Consider the following 20,947-nt stretch of genomic DNA (forward strand, 5'->3'; position numbering starts at 1 on the left):
GATTTCTTTTTCATCATGAATGTTGAGCAGAACACTTCAGATAAAGGATTGTTTTTATTTATGAGCAGGGTGTCCCAGACATTTATGCTAAGTCATTCCTGTCAGTTATATCTTATTTTTGTGTGACACACTGTGCTAAATGAATCGGGTTAATTAATATGAAATGAGGAAATATGTCCACTTCCACTTCCAAGATCCTGTTTACTATCCCGGTGTTCTGCATATTCTGTGCTCTCTTAGTTTGGTTGCCAAAAGACTACCTGCTCAAGTTATTTTGTTATGTGAACCACACTTGTCCCCATTGTAACCTGTTGGCCTTCAGTGCCATTAAGTTCTTGATAGAGAAGCATTGACATGATCAGATCAAATCTTATATCACTCATTTCTAAATGCCTGTAGGGATCTTTGAGAGTGACATAATAAGTTCCATTTTCTTGCCTGTTACCCTGAATCTTGGGGCCTAATAAGAATCTGTTACCTTCACACAATGAAGACCACACAGAAAAGCAGTACTTCCAATTATAGTGTTTGCATGGAGGGCAATGTTCCTACTAATTAATCAGTACAGAAAGGTGTGATGTAGGATTACAATTTTGAGTCAGTTGTTAATGCACTGAGCTATTATCTGCAATGTATGGCCTCAGGGTAACTGTCAAAGTCATACTTAACCACATCTGATACCTTGGCAAACAGAATTGAATTCTAAACGTAAGAAATTTGAAAAATATTTGTTCTCTCATCATATTACATTCTGCTGTTTGGTTGGAGTGCATACTTTGTACAAATCCAGTCAATAGATCGATTACAGGACTTTACAATTGTAGTTTTGGTAGTCTTGCTTTACCAGCAAGAAGAAAGACTTAGCAACTTGGGTAAAACACAAATCCTACAGACTCAAAACTTTTGTAAATGATCAGTTTCCCCAGTGCTTGTTCAGTTTTAAAAAAATGACAGGGCCAGCCAAAGAAAAAAAACAGGCTGATAATTGAAATGGACAGTCCACAACAGTCCTGAATATAGACGCTTCGATGTTGTTTTCTTTATGCAGACCCAAAAAGAGCCTTTTGCTTGTGGAAACTAGATGCATGCCTTTGAATGAAGTTTTATTTTAAAGCTATTCATCTTTTTGAACTATAACTTTTTTAATGAGAAGTCATTGTTTTTAAATGCTTCCTCTATTGATTTTCTATTTATATGTTTAGCTAATTGGGGAGAAGCCAGTTGGAATTTACTTGTTCAAAAGAATTATTGTAATAATCATATTTCTCATGTGAGAAATAGTGCTGTCAGACACAATACATTTTATACTAATTAGCTAAAATCCACAAAGGTTAAATGTTTTGTAAATTTGTGCCACAGACATGGATTATACAAACAAAGCTGAGAGTTTAGCTTGAATCAGTACTACATTTGGTGTCAGAATCGGTCAACTTGGCATGTAACTTGGCAACAAACGGTATCAACACTTACCCAGTGAGCCTTAGGCTTCCACCTGCTAAATCCAGTCTTTCACCCCCACCTCCTGTCAACATGTATACATCATCTACTTATTCAGGGCCAGCTCTAACTCAATCACTACCTTCCAGCTGAACTGTAACAAATGATAGGATGGGAAATTACTGTCATTTGTCTCTGCCTTCTCACACTATGTCTGCTTTTCTTTATTTTAAACAAAGACACCTGCACCATCTTTACTCTTGCCATTGTTCACTTAATAAATATAGTTTATGCACAAATAAATATTCTAAAATATTTGTCTGTTCAGTTGACAAGCTCAACCAGTTGCCCTAAAATTCTTCAAGCTTGAATTAACCGTATTATCTGCTATGCACATCTTGCTTCTTCATCCATGCATCGTCAGATTGTATTGTATGTAAGTATGAGACTTGAAGCATGATATTATTTCTGGAGATGTGGTTCCAGGCTGGATATCAACTCTTTTACAGTAACTTTTGCTGGGTTGAAGATGTCATTGTTAGACATTGTTAGACATTCTTATTAACAATTTAATGAAATAGACTTTGTTGAAGAAAACCAAAAAAGAATTATAGATGCAAGCAGCTTTGGGCAGCCCTCGCAGCTCACCGCCGCCTAGTGCGTAACACTTACATCACAGCCTCCACGCCATCTCCAAGCCTGCCCTTCGATCCCACACATCACCATTAGGTGGTGATGTGAGCATGGCTTCACATCACCTTCCATAATACTGCATTCTACTCTGGCAAGAAGTGTTCCAAATTTGGAAGAAATCCAACCTTCCTGATAGAAGCTGTGGTCACTTCCTGTTTGGTGGCGAAGGATTAATAAAGGTTGTGCTTTGAACATGTCATTTAAAATTATTATATGTTGTCAGACAAAGTTTGAAACTTGTAGAGGCTTTAAAGGAGAGAAAATCTTCAAATAAACCTATCTGTTTTGTCAGTTTGCGTGGCTAATGTGTGATATCATCAATCAACTATGCTAACATGTTGAGCAGTCCTCACCAATGAAGCACACAAAATTTGGTGCAAATTCGATGATGTACAGTGCCTTGCGAAAGTTTTCGGCCCCCTTGAACTTTTCAACCTCTTGCCACATTTCAGGCTTCAAACATAAAGATATAAAATTCCAATTTTTTGTGAAGAATCAACAACAAATGGGACACAATCGTGAAGTGGAATGAAATTTATTGGATGTGTCAAACTTGTTTAACAAATAAAAAACTGAAATATGGAGCGTGCAATATTATTCAGCCCCCTTGTGTTAATACTTTGTAGCGCCACCGTTTGCTGCAATTACAGCGGCAAGTCGCTTGGGGTATGTCTCTATCAGTTTTGCACATTGAGAGATTGAAATTCTTGCCCATTCTTCCTTGCAAAACAGCTTGAACTCAGTGAGGTTGGATGAAGAGCGTACGTGTACAGCAGTCTTCAGCTCTTTCCACAGATTCTCGATTGGATTCAGGTCTGGACTTTGACTTGGCCATTCCAACACATGGATACGTTTATTTGTGAACAAATCCATTGTATATTTGGCTTTATGTTTTGGATCGTTGTCTTGTTGGAAGATAAATATCCACCCCAGTCTCAGGTCTCTTGCAGACTCCAACAGGTTTTCTTCCAGAATGGTCCTGTATTTGGCCCCATCCATCTTCCCATCAATTTTGACCATCTTCCCTGTCCCTGCTGACAAAAAGCAGGCCCAAACCATGCTGCCACCACCATGTTTGACAGTGGGGATGGTGTGTTCAGGGTGATGAGCTGTGTTGCTTTTGCACCAAACATATCGTTTTGCATTGTGGCCAAACAGTTCAATTTTGGTTTCATCTGACCAGAGCACCTTCTTCCACATGTTTGGTGTGTCTCCCAGGTGGCTTGTGGCTAACTTTAAACAAGACTTTTTAGGAATATCTTTGAGGAATGGCTTTCTTCTTGCCACTCTTCCATAAAGGCCAGATTTGTGCAGTGTACGACTGATTGTTGTCCTATGGACAGACTCTCCCACCTCACCTGTAGATCTCTGCAGTTCATATAGAGTGGTCATGGGCCTTTTGGCTGCATCTCTGATCAGTCTTTTCCTTGTTCGAGATGAGAGTTTAGAGGGACGGCCGGGTCTTGGTAGATTTGCAGAGGTCTGATAGTCCTTCCATTTCAATATGATTGCTTGCACAGTGCTCATTGGGATGTTTAGAAATTGGAAAAATCTGGCTTTAAACTTCTCCACAACAGTATCTCGGACCTGCCCGGTGTGTTCCTTGGTCTTCATGATGCTCTCTGCGCTTTGAACAGAACCCTGAGACTATCACAGAGCAGGTGCATTTATACGGAGACTTGATTACGCACACGTGGATTCTATTTGTCATCATCAGTCATTTGGGACAACATTGGATCATTCAGAAATCCTCACTGAACTTCTGGAGTGAGTTTGCTGCACTGAAAGTAAAGGGGCCGAATAATATTGCTCGCTCCACTTTTCAGTTTTTTATTAATTAAAAGTACTTTTGCAAGGCACTGTATGAGGTAAATGGAGTGTTTGAAATTTACTAGGGGGCACTGATGATCTAAATTTCAATGTAATCCAATATAGCTGTTTGGGGGTTGACAATGATCAAACATTCAGTTTGGAGTAAATCGGACAATGCATGTGTGATGTAGAGCCAAACGTATGTAAATGGCAATTTGCCATCCCGCCACGCACACAGTCTGGCACCAGTCACTGTTTAGACAAGTATTCAACATCACCGTGTACAGTGTGATCAAACATGTAAGAGTCAGAGTGTAAAAGAAGGACATCCGCCAGTGAAACATGTGACTTCTTGTTCAGAGTGGGTGGGGCTAGAGTGATGTCATCAATTTACTGTGCCAACTTGTTCAGCATTTGTCCACGAGGGATGCATACCAAATTTTCAAATTTGGCATGCATCTGATGATGTATGAGGGAGATAAAGCGGTTGACGTTTCCTAGGGGGTGCTGTTGATCCAAATCCCAATGTAATCCAATAGATCTGTTTGGTGGATGACAACGATCAATCATATTCAGTTTGGAGAAAATTGGACCTTCTGTGTCCAAATTAGAACCAAAAGGCTATGGCGTGACATCAGACTTCATCACGCCCTGCAGCTTAGAGACTCTGTGTTCCCAACAAAGTTAGACCAACTCGTTAGACCAATCTGTCGTCTGATACATTTTCAAGTTGACTGGGTCAAGAGCGTGAGAGTGACCTTTCCAAGTGAAAAAAGTGACTTTTTGTTCTCTGGAGGCGTGGCTTTGATGATGTCATCATTTGACCACATAGGGCACCCAAAAGGGATCAATCATCCCAAGTTTGGTCTCAATCAGCCTTTTTATGTGAAAGCTGCAGTTGTTCGAATGTTTTGGCGAGTAGGTCAAGTTTGTGGCCTAGGCCCGCCCCTTAAACATGCTCAGAAACTCAGGATTTTGATAACTTTTAATCCCCCGTGCCTTAACTGCATACTGACTGAAGTTGATTGTTCAAAATTCCTAGGAGGAGTTTGTCAGTTTGTCAGTTTGATATTCATAAATGTGAAAAATTATCAGAAATGACCCTTTCACCCAAAATGGCCGACTTCCTGTTGGTTTTAGGGCATACTGCCAAGAGACTTTTTTTTTTTCATGCTTTGGAGGGACCTACCAACATACCAAATTTCAGATCTCTGTTGGAGCCAAGAGGGTGGCGTGGAGGGGCTGCAGTGTGTGGGATGGAGGGGTTGTGTCCTCTTTTTGGATGTGAGATCACCGGCATCTGAATCGGCTGAGCGACGATGGTAGAGCTGAGCTGGTTAATGTTTCTCCCTGGGCTATCGTTGCAGTGATGTGGTGTGTTTGTGTGGTTGTTGGGTGGTGTTGTGGGGGACGCTGGCCCCGGGTGCTTGCTGCTGGCCGGGGACCTCTTGCGGGGCCCTTGCCTTGCCATCGCTGTGTTCTGGTTGGGGGTGGCCCTGTGGAGAAATCCATGTTGGGGTTCATGGGTGGCGGGGGGTCTCATGAGATCAGAATTCATTGGGGGGTTGGGACTGTTTAATTCTGTGATATCTGGTTGGCGGGCTTGTTTGGACCAGGTAGACCCCTCTTTTGTACATGGCCCCCTCTCCGGATTGGGGTCGTTGGGGACGGGGGTTGGGGTCCAGGCCGGGGTCACTACGGTTCTAGTGGTGCCAGCACCAGTCTGGGCTGGGGCTGGTGCTGGGGCGGTCTGGCTGTCTCCATTCCTGGAGGGAAGGGGACAACCCCCTTGGGTATGGTGGCTGGTTGCTCCTATGGGGTATTGGCACCTGGACCTGGAAGTATAGAGTATGTTTGGTGGAGTGTAAGTGAGTGTATGATGTCCATTGTGTGTCTTTACGTTGGGTGTGTGGGTGTGAGTGTTTTTATGTGTACGCAGGAGGGTGGGAATATGTGGTTGTGACTGTGTGCCTGTTTTTTGTGTCAGGTTAGGCTTGGGCTGCTCCCTCACCTGGATCAGTTTAGGGCCCCCATCAAATGTGGGGCCTATATCCTCCCCGCCACATTACCTGCCGGTGGCTGGTGTCTCTGCCCGCTGGTGAACTTGTGGTTCTCGGTGTCCGGGGCTGGGTGGTTTCATGTGTACCAGCTCACTCCTGGTGGCTGCTTGCCGGAGCCTGGACTGCTGGGCTCTGTCGGGCCTCTGCTTGGGGAGTAATATGTCTCGGGTCTCTGGGTCCATGGCTGGATTTGGTCTGGCGTAGACGGCTGCCGGCGGAGCCTGTGGGCTCGTTTCTCCAGCTCCCTGGGGCTTCTATACTGTGGTTGCTAGGTGGTTCCCCTGGGACTCTCCCCTGCTCTTCCCTGAGGGGGTTGCAGTAGTCCCGACGGTGGTTCTCCTGGGGTTCCAGTGCTAACCCACAGGTGTTTAGATTCAGGTGTTAACAGATACATAGATGTTAAATCTGTTGCGCTTCTTCTTGGCACTCTGACAACAATTCTGAGTGATATTCTGCCAGACAGGATACGTAAAAAAAAGAAAATATTTGGAACAGCATGACTACTACAATCAAAGTTTTTCTTGTCAGTAAGGTAGACAAACTTTCTTTTAAATGTTGCCTCCTTTTCTTCACATATTCAATACTTGTTCTCTGTTTCATTCTAGTTTTTACTCATAACTTCATGTGTGGACTCTTAATTTGATTTCTTTGTATGCATTGATTACTTGGGTTGTTTAAATCTGGTAAGAATTTTATGTTAATGGCCCCGCTGGAAATATCTCAACTGAGAAAAATGTTGACATATTTCATAAACATTTAACCTGCTGTATTTTGTCAGTGCTTGTGTATAAAACACTTGGAGCTAATTCTTAAATTTGTATGACATTTACCTGAAATATACTCTGTGCTTAGAAAAGTGCGTTGTTTGGTTGCAATGACCATGGCAAATTTGTGTAATTAACCTTTTCATTATCCTATCAAAAATATTTATCTGTACATCTAAATTTCTCTGCATTTCTACATTATAAACAGCACGAAAAGCTTAGAAAATCAGCAATTTCTCATTTTACTTTACTCCTTTATCTTAATTCTTTTCAGTTAAGTTTATTTTCATATGGCAAATTCACAACAAATTTCATTTTATGGCTCATTACATGAAAACAGATTTAATTTGTATGCGGAAATATATAGTCTGGCGCCCCGTAGAACAGGCGCACCATATGCAGAGCCTACAGCCCTCAACGCAGTTTTACCAGTTCACTCATCACCAACTGATAAACATTTTCCCTCTAAGACAACACAGCCAATTGTATCGAGTGAATGACTTTGCATCATTCCCTCCTCTTGAACGTGCATGGTCAGTTAAATGCTGTTGCAGTTGCTGTAATTTTATTTTCTATATCTTTTTTTCGTGTACTTTATCTCAGTCTTAATATAAAGAACTAGACAAAAATCCAATGTCAGACGCTTATTGAAAATCCAACATTTGTTGTGTTGTTCTCTTAAACAGGCATTGCAAGCTTTATATGAACTTCATATGAACAAAACTGACCATTCAGAAATTCCTTGATTGGCAGTTTGATACTTTGGATCAGATCGGAACATGCCATATTTTCAGTAATGTTCACCCAATGTTTAAATGCTTTTCATATTACATGATACATTGAACATTGAGTCTTGCAATGCATATTTTTTAGGGTTAAATGTTATAGGGCAACATTGATAGCTTTTAAGATATCAGTCTATAATAGGCTTCAATTTTCTGTCATTACATGTTTGCCTCAGACGGAGGTTATCAAGGCACCATGTGGCAATGTGGGGATGACATTCAGGCACATTCCTGCTTGTGAAGGAGATGCAGTCTATGTCAGCATAGAAACAGTAACGCCCAACTCTCCTGCTGCCCTGGCTGACCTGCAGAAGGGTGATCGCCTCATTGCTATTGGAGGTATGAGTTGTGTAATTGCCTGTATTGTTGAAATTTTAAAAGATGCTCAATGATTCTTTGTTTTGCTGACCAAAACTTTTGTTCTTTTTTTGGAAAGGTGTGAAAGTGACATCTTCAGTTCAAGTGCCCAAACTATTAAAACAAGCCGGAGACAGGGTGGTGGTATTTTATGAGAGACCAGTTCGTCATCAGACTCCCTCTTTAGGAAATCTTGTGACTTTACCGGAGGGACTTGGTCAGCTGGAGGAAACAGGCTTCATTTCCCAGCCAGGAGGTTATGAGGAGGACCCAGCTCCTATCACCACTCTTTCTGATATATCTGACAGCAAAGACATGGACAGTGAATTTGAGGAGTTGATCCTGGACACCAAACCCAGCCAGCCTAGTGGACCCAGCATAAGTTGCACAAATATCAGTGACACCAAGGAGGATTTCTTACTTGCCCTTAACCAAAGTCCTAAAAGAACAGTGGCCAACTTGGCTTCCAAGCCCCTTGGTACTATATCACCCATACTGAACCGAAAGTTAAATCTTGTTGGTCTGCAGTCTCCACTGAAGCCCCAGACCAAAGAATCGCCCAAACCCTCATCACATAAAGCCAGTAGTGAACCAAGTGAAAGTCTGCATCGGCCCACTGTCCTTCCGCCACCTCCTCCCTCACGTCCTCCAGTGCCACCAAGACCACAGATAAGGTTGACATCTGCATCCTCAGAAACTGGTCTTCTAGAAGGTGTTGACTTGGTCTCAAACACTGTTGTTATTGCTTCTACTACCGCCACCAGTGCTTCTGAAAAATCTTTAGAAAAGTTTTCAGTTTGTGGAGCCACTGAAGATAAGAGTGTCACTGAGAAGACAGGTATCAAACAGTCTGAAGGAAAACAGTTTACAAAGGGAGCAGAATCCAATGATGAGATACTTAGTTCTTGTCCTGCTAACAGCAGTAAGGCAGATCAAACAAAGGACAAAGTTTCAGAAAGTTCCTTTAGCACAAGAGACAGTCTGGAAGACCACTCAATCTGGGAATCCCCAGAAACAATGTTTTGTAAACATACGGCACGCTGGTCCAAGGCTTCTGTGGTGTTTGAGGTGGAGACTAACCATAAGTATCTCAATGTGGCCCTGTGGTGCAAAGATCCCTTTAAGTTAGGCAGTTTGTTATGCCTGGGTCATGTCAGCCTCCCGCTGGAGCATGTAGCACTGGAATGTATGGCCACATCTTCTGCAGAGTACCAGAGCACCTTCAGGTTGGGGCCTCCAGAGCCAAAAGCAAATGTCAGCCGTACTGCACTACGCAATCTCAGCCTGCACAAGGGTTTTAATGAGAAGTTGTGCTATGGAGATGTTACATTAAACTTTTGTTACCAGGCTGAGGGTGAATTGGAGTGTCCAGTGGGGTTGACTGAAAGGGAGCAAGAGGGCAACCTCCATGATGAGGATTTGAGGGAGAAAGAAATTGCTCTCTCAGTACCACGTGATGACTTGGCTTACAGCGCCTTGCAGTCACCCGAAGTCCGTCATAACTTCCAGGACACCCAGTTCCAGAACCCTACCTGGTGTGAATACTGCAAAAAGAAAGTTTGGACTAAGGCAGCCTCGCAGTGTATAATTTGTTCCTATGTTTGCCATAAGAAGTGTCAGGATAAGTGCCTCGCTGAAAGTCCTCTCTGTGTGGCAACGGCTGAACGTCGTGGAGCTGACCCCGAAGCCAAATCCACCATAAACAGGGCCACTGGGTTAACACGTCACATCATCAATACCAGCTCGCGTCTGCTTAATCTTCGCCAGATGCCCAAGACACGGCTTGAGCAGGTGACTGATTTGGTGCCTGGAACTGTGGAGCCTTCACCAAAGCAAACCCCCAACACATCTGACAATGAGAGTAGTGATACTGAGACCTACACTAGTGGGGCAAGCCCATCAAAGCAGCCAACTAGCAGCAGCAGCACCAGTAAACTTGTCCGGAAGGAGGGTGGCTTGGATGACAGTGTCTTCATTGCTGTAAAGGAGATAGGCCGTGACCTGTACCGAGGGCTGCCCACAGATGAGCGCTCACAGAAGCTGGAACTTATGCTGGACAAACTCCAACAGGAAATTGACCAGGAGCTGGAGCACAATAACGCCCTTATGATAGAGGAGAAGGTGGCCACAGATACACGGCGAAAGACCATAAGCAGTACTGCTCTGGCCAAGTCAGGTGAGAGACTTCAGGCCCTCACTCTTTTAATGATCCACTACCGAGCTGGCATAGAGGACTTGGAGTCAGTGGAGAGCATGTCTCCTTCAGAGCAGCAAGGCTTTAAGAGCAAAGCAGAGAGTCTGGAGGAGGAAGTCCTGATGGGACCAGAGGTGTATGACAGTGACACATGCAGCCCTGTGGAGGTGCAGCTGCTTGATGACATAACAGAGGAGCAGATCTGTGTGGAGGCGCTCCATTAGAACAGATCTGGAAAGAGATGAAAATTTAACATGTGGATTGGGTTTGGGCTTTTCAGCCAAATTGTGTCCCATTTTATAATTTCAATACTGAGGGATTTGCCCAGTCCATCTTAAATATCTGGATGGGGAGGTCTTTTCCTTCCCTCTTTTGTTTTAACATGCCAATGAAATAATGGTTTTGGGAATTTGTTACTGTTGTTTATATTGACACAGTATGATCCCATTGCAAGACTATGAGGTCTAAATATTTAGAAGCTCTTGTGTCTTTTATGTTTATCTCCCCTTTAGTGTGCTGAGTATTTGTCTTTCAGTTTCTTTGTTTCAGAGGTTCACTGGAACCCTTATCATCTTGCTTTTGTTGAAGATCTTTGCAAAATTTGCACATTTTCTAATTTATGAGGGTGGAGAAGAATAACTCGTAATATTTGTTCATTGTGAGAATCTCGCCTTGAGAAACAGGCCAATCTGAATTAGAAATCAAGAGTTAAACATCCCCAGTAAGCAGTCCTCCATTTGCCCGTTAACCTATGCTTACATTTATCCTTGATTCTTGTTTTGAATAATATTTACTGATAACTGAGAATTTGGGCAACAGCTCAGCCTGCTCAAAAAGTCCAGTTCAATTGATTTTTGTTGTGAAATGTTTTTGCACAAATACTCTTTTCCTTTTCTTTAAATGTTTGATTGTAATTAAGTTCATTTTGCAATAAATGTTGCAAGATGGAAATGTCCTGGTTTCTACTTTTAAAGTTTGTTATGCATTGTTTTCTGTGTTAATTTATTAAGCTTACTACATCTCATTTTGTTCAGAACACCTCTTCATTCTAAATTTCACCATGGCTCTTCGCTTCATTGTAAAGACCATCATGGATGCAACTTCAGAAACACTTGTTAATTGTTCAACTTGTTTCTCTGAATAAATGCTACACGTGAGCGCATCTAAATGTTTCTTCAAGTTTGTTTAAAAAGTTTACTTTCCTGTATGAAAGCAAAAATAACTTCATGTTGATTACATGCTTTTTGCTTAAGCATTCTTGCCCACTCCCTCTTTATTAAAAACATCTGTGATGCAGATCATTACAACCAGAATGTGTTGCTTCCAAAACACATGATCGACATCCAACATCAATTTTTACAGCACATTGCACTGTCACTGTGCACGGCAATGATGTGATTCGCTTGGGAAAAGTTTTTCAATTTTTTGTTTCAGAAGCAACGGCGTAGTTGGATGGCCAGCAAAATTTACAGCTTTTCATTTAGTTAGTAAGATGCATTTCCCTCTTGGAAAAAAAAAAACGAAATTACAGCAGAAGGCTGAGCTAGAGAAGTGACAGAATTTTGGAACAGTAATATTAAGGTCTGATGTTCTATGAAAAGTAGTGGAGGGAATGTTTTTGGAATACTTTACTTTCTTAAGAGAGGGCAAATACTTTCTTGTACTGATGGAATTAGGTTAGGCTTTAGGCCATATGTCTTTAGTCACCATCAACAAAACATACCATAGTCTCACACATCTTGTACACAGTTATTTGCCCAAAGATGGAGTGATTTTTGCAGAATGATACCCTGCCCAAATTATATTGATCTTCTGTCATGAGGATATGATGAACACACCTGCAGTATAAATGCTTCCCTTTTTGTTGTCTTCAAACAACTTCTTGCTTGAAAAACACATTGTAGAATATTGACTAACAATTAAATGAGCAAGCATCAACTAAAATGCATGTTAATGTCCAACAGAAAATTAATAAACCAGAGCCATAAAATGCAAAGTCTCTTTTTTAGATTACTGCTCACATCTTAATCTCCCAGTCTCTGTGGAGTCAGATATTTTTGGAAGTATTTTGTTGCAAATGAAGTGGATCATCAGGAATAAGTCCCAGTGTCTGTGATCTTTTCCTTAAAATTATGTAGTCTGTGTGCTAATGATACAGGGGGTATTTTGTGAATTAATGACCTCTCAAAGGAGTATTTGACTTTATACCGCACATCCCTCTATTGGTCTGGAAAGCACTTTTCTTGCTGCTGTTGTTACAATATTCTTTTAAATGACGCTTCTGCCCCTCATTCTTTGAACTACCCTTAGGGCTATCAATAGCTGTATAACTGCCCACCACAGCTTTCAGCAGGTGTGTGTGTTATGAGAGGTGTTATAAAGTTTTGGAGAAAAGACTTGTAATGAAGCTTTATTGTACATAACTTCAATAAACAGGAATAAGAGAATTCCAACCATTTTGAGTTTTTTGTTAATCCCAGTGTTTGATCCAAAATTGACAATCGGAGGCATCAGTATAAGCTGCAAGCTCATACTGTCAACTTCATTGTTTTTTTTTTAAACACAAGTAAATTTTTAGTCTATAAAGGTCTTTAAACAGACACCTATTTGTTAGTGATCGCAAGTGGAAAAGTTAGTTAGACATTTCATTTGCTTCAATTCAGATAAAAGACAGGTTTGAAACACCACTCCCAGTTTTGAATTTGACGAATTCAGTGATGCAAGACTTTTGTGAACTTTCTTAATGTTATCAAGTCAACTGTATTCAATTTTGACCCATTTTTCTGGATTTATGATGCTGAAAAAACATTGGCTGTATTACAGACATATGGTTTGTGAGTGCAGGCAGGACTGGAACCAGACTGAGAAGACCGTTTTAGTCATTATTTGTCATCACTGGCCTAAGGTTTGTTGATTTAAGATTGTCTAACTGTGTCCCAGTTGCATATTGGAGAACTAGAAGAATTTGTTAATTGTTGCGCTTATTGACCATGTGAGGGATTCACAAATCCACAGTTTATTTTTTTTAACTTAGAAATTACAACTTTAGCCTACATAAAAGTGCAGTGACATAAAGGTGTTGGGAAAACATGTAGCCCGGATCTGGAGTCATTTTCCATAATCTGTAAACCGTTTTACTCACCGAGAGAGTTTTCCTCGTTTATAATAATCGGCTCATATTTTCTACCGCATGGCTGCACTTCTGCCGCGGAAAAACATCTTGCTGAGCTGATTACAGACGTGGAGAAAAAATACCCTGACCCTTTCATCATAATACTGGGAGATTTTAACAGAGCAAACCTCTCAAATGAACTCCCCAAATACAGACAGCATATTAAGTGTCCCACCAGAGACAAAAACACACTGGACCATTGTTACACAACTTTCAAGGACTCATATACTGTTACCAGGGCTACCAGGCTGCAGGACTTTACCTGCCTTTATGCCCCATAAAAGTCTTTCCTAGGATTTTAATTCCTGAACCCTAATTACTTTTGCCTTTATTCTATTATAAAGGACTTTAGGCACTATGAGTTTTAATTTCCTGAATCCTAACCCTGGCTCCAAAACAACCTTCAGCCTCAATCTGTGTTCCCCAAAGTAGAAATCTAATTTGAGTATTAATAGATTTCAAAGCTAGAACCCATCATTGGCTTTGATCTTTTATTTAATAAGTGTTGTATTTTGGGTTGTTTTTTTTATTTGAATGTACTCTTTTCAGTTAAATGGCACACCTTGAACCTTTATTGATTGATTTAAATTTTCTTCACTGACCAACAATCTATGACTCACGTGCCTCAGGCGTCCAGGAACCACAGGTTGAGGACCACTGCTTTAAACACTGATGCCAGCTTTCTGCAGAGATTAAAGAAAAATGGATTAAATACCTAAAATATTTTCAGACTAAAGGGTTTATTATTTCTGGCATCAACAATAACAGATTTAAGAGTTTCGATCACTAGTTCACTGCTCTAAATTAGCTCCAAGTCATATTTTCTTTTAACCCAGAGATCATAAGGAGCTTCAGACATTATAATAAAACAACGCAGATCTGTTTTGGATTAATGGAAAAGCATGCTTCAAAATCTGGTTCTGTGGTGGGAAATAGTTCCACAGTTTCTGGAAGAAGGCCTTTCTAAGCAGAGTCTTTAGAGAACATGATATTAACACTAAAAGGGTTTGAGGCAGGGAAGCTCTTCCCAGGTTGATCAGACACTCCTGCCGATGTTCTCGGAAGAACCCAGTCAAGGAATCCCATCCTCGTCGCCATTTGTTGTAGAAAAATTTACCAAGACAGAGACCAATGATTGTCACTCAGAATCAACTTTATTATAATCTTGCAAGAGAGAAGGATTTTTTACAGCATTCGAGATGCGCTCAGTAATGCTGCCAAATCGCTCTGACTAGACAAAGCAAAGGTTCTCCTTATAAACTACAACAGTTTTCAAGGTAACTCTCATGAGACCCAGAGAGACGAGGTCCCAGACATAATCTTAACAGTGTGGCATACATATTATCTCACACAGGTGCAAGGAGAAGGCTGAGAAACCATTACTCTAAGACTATATAAGAGAAGAATGGAACAACACTGAGGGGTTCTAATACTTTTGTCAGTTCCTGTAGAGAATCAAGGAGCAAATCAAGCAAGGCACTAAAAATTTCCATAACATCTTCAGGAAGTTTCAGGGTGGAATAGTTATCAGAAGTTTCGACTAGCACAGAGAGGAGTACCATGCTTCCCCAATACACTGCCGGCTTCTCAAGATACAGACAGAAAACACCTGCAAGCTTTAACCTTGAATGATAAACACTCATTGTAAAACTAGAGGCTACTGTTAAGGTTTTTTTTCTAACTATCAAAAGCATAACTAAAAACTCTTAATAAAAATCAATCTGTAAGCAGCAAAGTCCCAAATATATCTTAGTTTTAGCTTCTAATAATAAGGCATTTATATTTCCACAATTGAAAACAAGCAACCTTCCTGGGTAGATGATCTTTAGTGTTCTAAGCTGTTAGCAGTTAAAGCTAACAAAAGAAGCTGATAGCTTAGCACCAAAATCAAACACACACCTTTAAAAATACCGTCAATAAAAGGGTTAAAATGCATAAGCGCGGACGGCGCGTTATGATCAATCTTCTGTGTTTAAAATCACCCTTTAAATAAAGTTTGTCTTATCTTTAAAAACACACAATCAGAACACAAAACTGAGCATGTGTGCTGCAGATAGCCTGCTAGCACTCAGATAGAGTTTCACAAACAAAACCAAACTTCAGAAAATGAAAACGTTCAGATCATTTCACCTTAAATCTCTCTGCCCAAACCCTAAACTTGTTTGAAACGTGTTGAGGAGTCGTCGTCCGGGCAACGACGACGTTTGAAGAAAGTTCTATGAACAAAAGGGTTAGCTTCCAGCTAACCTCCGGAGCAGTGACTGGGCGGCCGCTCTGTCGGGCCGACCAAACTGCACGTTACCACGGTGATGTGGCTCCTGTTGTCCTCCTCTCAGACTGGGAAAACTGCTCCACTCGGCTTCATAGAGACAGCGTCTCTACTGGGGACTTCTCTGGAACACAGTTTGCTTCTGCAGGCCTCAGAAAGAAAGTAAAGCAATGCCTATACCTTAATTTCCCCTTTTTATGAATGAATACCAGATTCTTTCAACAGTAATTCATCAGTACTTAATTTAGTGCATATGATTGCGTGATCTTATGACACCCTTGGATCAATTTTGAAGAGTTTATGTCTGTTTGCCAGCAAAGAGACATTAGTGTGCTGTGCCTCCCCTATCCCGATGATCACCGGTGTGGAAGAGATTGGACCATTGGAAAGATGGGGGTTTTATACGGCCAGTGGCATCATGGGAAATCCGCTGTTACAGTTTGCTTGGCTGTGCCGGAAGTAGGTTAAATGCAATTTATTTTTGAAAGTTCCAAGAAAGTCTGTACTGGCCTTTCATGTTGTAACCATGGCTGTGGTCCCAACATCCCCCCTTTAGTTCTGAAGAATGATATGAAGTTCACAGTCTTTGGGGCTAAACATCCGTCCTCAGCCATGTGAAAAGAGTAACTGGGTTCCTGCAGGTAGGCAGAGTTCAACAGTTGATTTTTGGTTCAGAGGTTAGTGTTTGGACAGGAGTGAGGCAGGTTTGGGCAGAGACTAACACTAATAAAAATGTTTTAAAAAAAACAAAACAAAACAAAAGTCATGTAATAATTTTCACACCATAATAATACTGCTTTTAAAACCTTAATAATTTCTCAAGTTCAGAACCATAAGAAAGAAAAAGATTAAAACAGAATATAGGGTGTTGGAAATTATTTACCATCTTCATACCTTGTTTGATAGATTTTACAGGATTGATTCTGGACTGCAACGGCTTGCCATTTCTTTTAGGAAGGCCATTACCTCAGTTATAATGCACCTGCAGATAATCTCAAACTCCTCCTTTGTGATGACATCTTCGGAGTGGCTCCACTCTTTACCACCAACCTTACAGTTCAATTTGGCATTGTGAAAAGGTGTTTGTCTTTTAACTGGCTGCTTGTCTTTTGGCTGGCGCCAGTTACCACCCCCTTGGTTCTGTTGCATCGCTTGGGGAGTTGCTTTGCGCTTCTTCTTAGGCCTGTTCTCTGAATGTTTAACACTCTAACTTTGCCTTTTCCTGCTCTGTCTGAACGGACACGTGTTTTCCACACAAGCTGAGCATATCTACGAGTCTTAAAGACTTAAAAATGTGGTCTTCTTCAAGACCTGGAGCATAACATCCCTGAAAATAGGCTGTCTTAAACGATGGAAATATTCTCTAGGAGATTCATCCTGTTTTTGCAAAACTGTCAAAGCATTAATAGTGGCAGCGGCTTAATCTCTGTAAACATAGTACTCCTCTCTAAGAGCCTGGCAAAGAGCTGGATAGCTGTCACTAATTTCGGGAGGAAGAGTTTTTATGAACACATGAACACTCTTAGCTGTTGTTTTCCAAATAAGTCTCAGCTTCTCACGATCAGAAGGAAAACGCAAGTCAAGAAGACAATGTTCAACCTCAAGCAGGTAACCATCAATATTTGACTCCTGGCTACCTGGATCAAAAACTTCTATGTCCTTAGTAAGGGATTCAAGCTGTTTAAAACGGGCACCATGCTCCCAAGGTGGACCATGTCCATCTGAGAAGTTACGCTGGTTAAGTTCATGAAATGGTGGAAGATCATGATCTAACCTCTGGGGAAGGAATCAGAATCAGAATCAGAAAAGCTTTATTGCCAAGTACGTTTTTGGACATACAAGGAATTTGTTTTGGCGTAGTCAGTGCAATACAATACAAATTAAACAGTATAAACATATCTACAATATAATATAAATATATGTGCACAGTTTTAAGTGAGTGAGAGTAAATATAGAGCAGTATAGGATGCCAGAGCGGTACAACAGTGCAGGTGATCATTGTGCAAGTATGGCAGTGCAAGTAAAGCAGGAGTCCATGCTGAGCGTTAATGTAACGCATAGAGTTACAGGTTACAAGTGTCCTGTCAGCAAAAAAGGGGGTGTGTGGGGGAAAGGGAGAGTGTCAGGGTGGTTTCCGGGCTTTGTTAACCAGGCTGGTGGCAGATGGGAAAAAACTGTTCCTGTGGCGTGAGGTTTTGGTCCGGATGGACCGCAGCCTCCTGCCAGAGGGGAGAGTCTCAAAGAGTCTGTGACCGGGGTGGGAGGGATCAGCCAGAATCTTCCCTGCCCGCTTCAGGGTCCTGGAGGTGTACAGTTCCTGGAGCGACAGTAGACTGCAGCCAATCACCTTCTCAGCAGACCGAATAACACGCTGCAGCCTGCCCTTATCCTTGGCTGTAGCAGTGGCGTACCAGATGGTGATGGAGGAGGTGAGGATGGACTCAATGATGGCTGTGTAGAAGTGCACCATCATAGTCTTTGGCAGGTTGAATTTCTTCAGCTGCCGCAGGAAGAACATCCTCTGCTGGGCTTTCTTGATGAGGGAGCTGATGTTTGGCTCCCACTTGAGATCCTGGGAGATGATGGTTCCCAGGAAGCGGAAAGATTCCACAGTGTCAATTGTGGAGTCACAGAGGGTGATGGGGGCAGGTGGGGCTGGGTTCTGCCTGAAGTCCACAACCATCTCCACTGTCTTTAGAGCGTTGAGCTCAAGGTTGTTCTGGCTGCACCAGTCCAACAGATGGTCCACCTCCCATCTGTACGCGGACTCGTCACCATCAGAGATGAGTCCGATCAGGGTGGTGTCGTCCGCAAACTTCAGAAGCTTGACAGACTGGTGACTGGAGGTGCAGCTGTTGGTGTACAGGGAGAAGAGCAGAGGAGAGAGAACACAGCCTTGGGGGGAACCGGTGCTGATGGTCAGGGAGTCAGAGACGTGCTTCCCCAGCCTCCTGCGCTGCTTCCTGTCAGACAGGAAGTCAGTGATCCACCTGCAGGTGGAGTCGGGCACACTCAGCTGGGAGAGCTTCTCCTGGAGCAGAGCTGGGACGGTGTTGAAGGCAGAGCTGAAATCCACAAACAGGATCCTGGCGTAGGTTCCTGTGGAGTCCAGGTGCTGGAGGATGAAGTGAAGGGCTAGGTTGACTGCATCATCTACAGACCTGTTGGCTCTGTAGGCAAATTACAGGGGGTCCAGGAGGGGGTCGGTGATGTCTTTTAGGTGTGAGAGCACAAGGCGCTCAAAGGACTTCATCACCACAGAGGTCAGGGCGACGGGTCTGAAGTCATTAAGCCCTGTGGTCCTTGGCTTCTTGGGAACAGGGACGATGGTGGAGGACTTGAAGCAGGCTGGCACATGACATGTCTCCAGTGAGGTGTTAAAAATGTCTGTGAAGACTGGAGACAGCTGATCAGCGCAGTGCTTCAGGCCGGCTGGTGAGACAGAATCCGGACCAGCTGCTTTCCGGGGGTTCTGTCTCCTGAAGAGTTTGTTGACGTCCCTCTCCTGGATGGAAAGAGCCGTCCTCGGCGTAGGTAGGGGGCTGGTGGGGGGGAACTTCAGGGTGGGGGTTGGAGGTGCTGAGGCCCCTCTTGAGGTTGGGGAGGTGGGGGTGGTGGATTGTGGCTGCAGCTGTTGGGGGGCGTCGTGGGGGATGGTTGCAGGACTGTCCCTTTGTCTTTCAAAGCGGCAGTAGAACTCGTTCAGGTCGTTGGCGAGGTGTCGGTCGTTGATGGAGTGGGGGGCTTTCAGCTTGTAGTTGGTGATTTGCTTGAGCCCTTTCCAGACAGACGCAGAGTCGTTGGCTGAGAACTGGTTTTGGAGCTTCTCAGAGTACAGTCGTTTGGCCTCTTTCACCGCCTTGCCAAACTTGTACTTTGCCTCTCTGTATATGTCTTTGTCCCCACTCCTGAAGGCCTCTTCCTTATCCAGTCTTAACCTTCTGAGTTTAGCTGTGAACCAGGGTTTGTCGTTGTTGTAACTCACCCTGGTGCATGATGGTACACAGCTGTCCTCACAGAAGCTGATGTAGGAAGTCACAGCCTCTGTGTACTCGTCCAGACTGTTGGTAGTAGTCCAACAGTAGTCCAAGTTTTCTCATAATTTAAATGGTGGTGGGTCAGGTTGGATTGAGTCACCTGAGAACCATGTGCGTCTCTCCTGGCCCCTACGGGTCGACACAGAGTCAGAAGGGAGAGGGGTGCAGATCAGGTTGGAAGGCTACTCCTTCCACCCAATTGGACGACTTGTGCACGCTGAGTCCAGCACTTGGTCATCTTGATGGTTGTTCACTGCGATGGGATTTGGCAGGACACCACTGGAGACCATCTGACTTCCAACATTTCTGTTAAGGTCTGTAGAAGTAAGTTGAACACTTGGACTAAGTTTAGAAAGAGGAGACTCTGTAGGTGCTGGATGCCTGCTGTCTGAGTGTGCCCCCTGCTGCAGCTGTTGTGAGTGAAAATGCAAATCAGGTACCTGAGAGGTGGGGGTCTGTTCCCCCTTTTGGGATGAAGCTTTCTTGAACTCATCTGCCTTCAGGTCCACTAACTTTGCTTCAGCTTTCTCCATCTTCTCCTCAGCTTTTGAGAGCTCAAGTTTTGCAGCATTCTCTCTTTGAAGAGCCATCTAATGGTCAGTCTGTAACTGAAAATATCTTTTAGCTTCCATTTGTGATTTCTGCTGATACAACAAGGTAAGCCTACCAACAACATCTGAAATCAGAATCTCTCTAGTTGGATTTTCAATTAGGTCAAGTAATTCTTGAATCTTTTTAACACATGCAGCAAGGTCAAACTGATTTAAAACATCCCGCACATCTGGAGACAAATGGATGAGATCAGCAACAACAACTTTCTGCATCTCCATGTCTGCTGAATTCATCATGGAGTTTGATTCCATCATTCTGGCAGACACTACAAAACAACAACAAAGTTATCAGAAATTGCTAAAAGCAACAACATCTAACAAATGTATGTCCAGCTATATATGTATATTTGACTATACATATATTGGAAACATTTGTATGATTGTAAAATGGGTGCACGAGTTGATCATTCAACCTGTGAATTATGGCAACACTATGCTCCAAGTGTTACAATGCTACTCCTTTCTCTAAGGATATTTGTGATTTTAGTGTTAACTTGTCACCGTTCTTGGGAGGAACTAGTGATTAGACACTACTCTTAACCTTTAAGGGAATTTTGTTTAAAAATGCAAAGGAAAAAAGAAAACTGGTACACCTAAGTGTAAGAATTGCAATTTGGCTTTTGATCCCCCCCCCCCCCCCCCCCTCCCCCAACACAGTTTGCTTCTGCAGGTCTCAGAGAGAAAGTAAAGCAATGCTTATACCTTAATTTCCGCTTTTAATGAATGAATACCGGATACTAGTGATGTCACCTCTAA

At 42.6% G+C, this 20,947-nt stretch overlaps 1 protein-coding gene across 1 annotated transcript in view; it reads left to right on the forward strand.

Annotated features, from left to right (window-relative positions):
• The window catches only part of pdzd8 (PDZ domain containing 8), a 95,532-nt gene extending 84,268 nt beyond the window's left edge, over window positions 1-11,264 (forward strand). The window contains exons 4-5 of the mRNA XM_047351363.1: window positions 7,728-7,890; window positions 7,988-11,264. Coding sequence (XP_047207319.1) covers window positions 7,728-7,890; window positions 7,988-10,326 — 2,502 coding nt within the window. The 3' untranslated portion in view covers window positions 10,327-11,264. The remainder of the gene's footprint in view (window positions 1-7,727; window positions 7,891-7,987) is intronic.
• The last annotated feature ends 9,683 nt before the right edge of the window (window positions 11,265-20,947 follow it).

This window comes from Girardinichthys multiradiatus, chromosome 22, assembly GCF_021462225.1.
Source record: "Girardinichthys multiradiatus isolate DD_20200921_A chromosome 22, DD_fGirMul_XY1, whole genome shotgun sequence".
NCBI classification, from domain to species: domain Eukaryota; kingdom Metazoa; phylum Chordata; class Actinopteri; order Cyprinodontiformes; family Goodeidae; genus Girardinichthys; species Girardinichthys multiradiatus.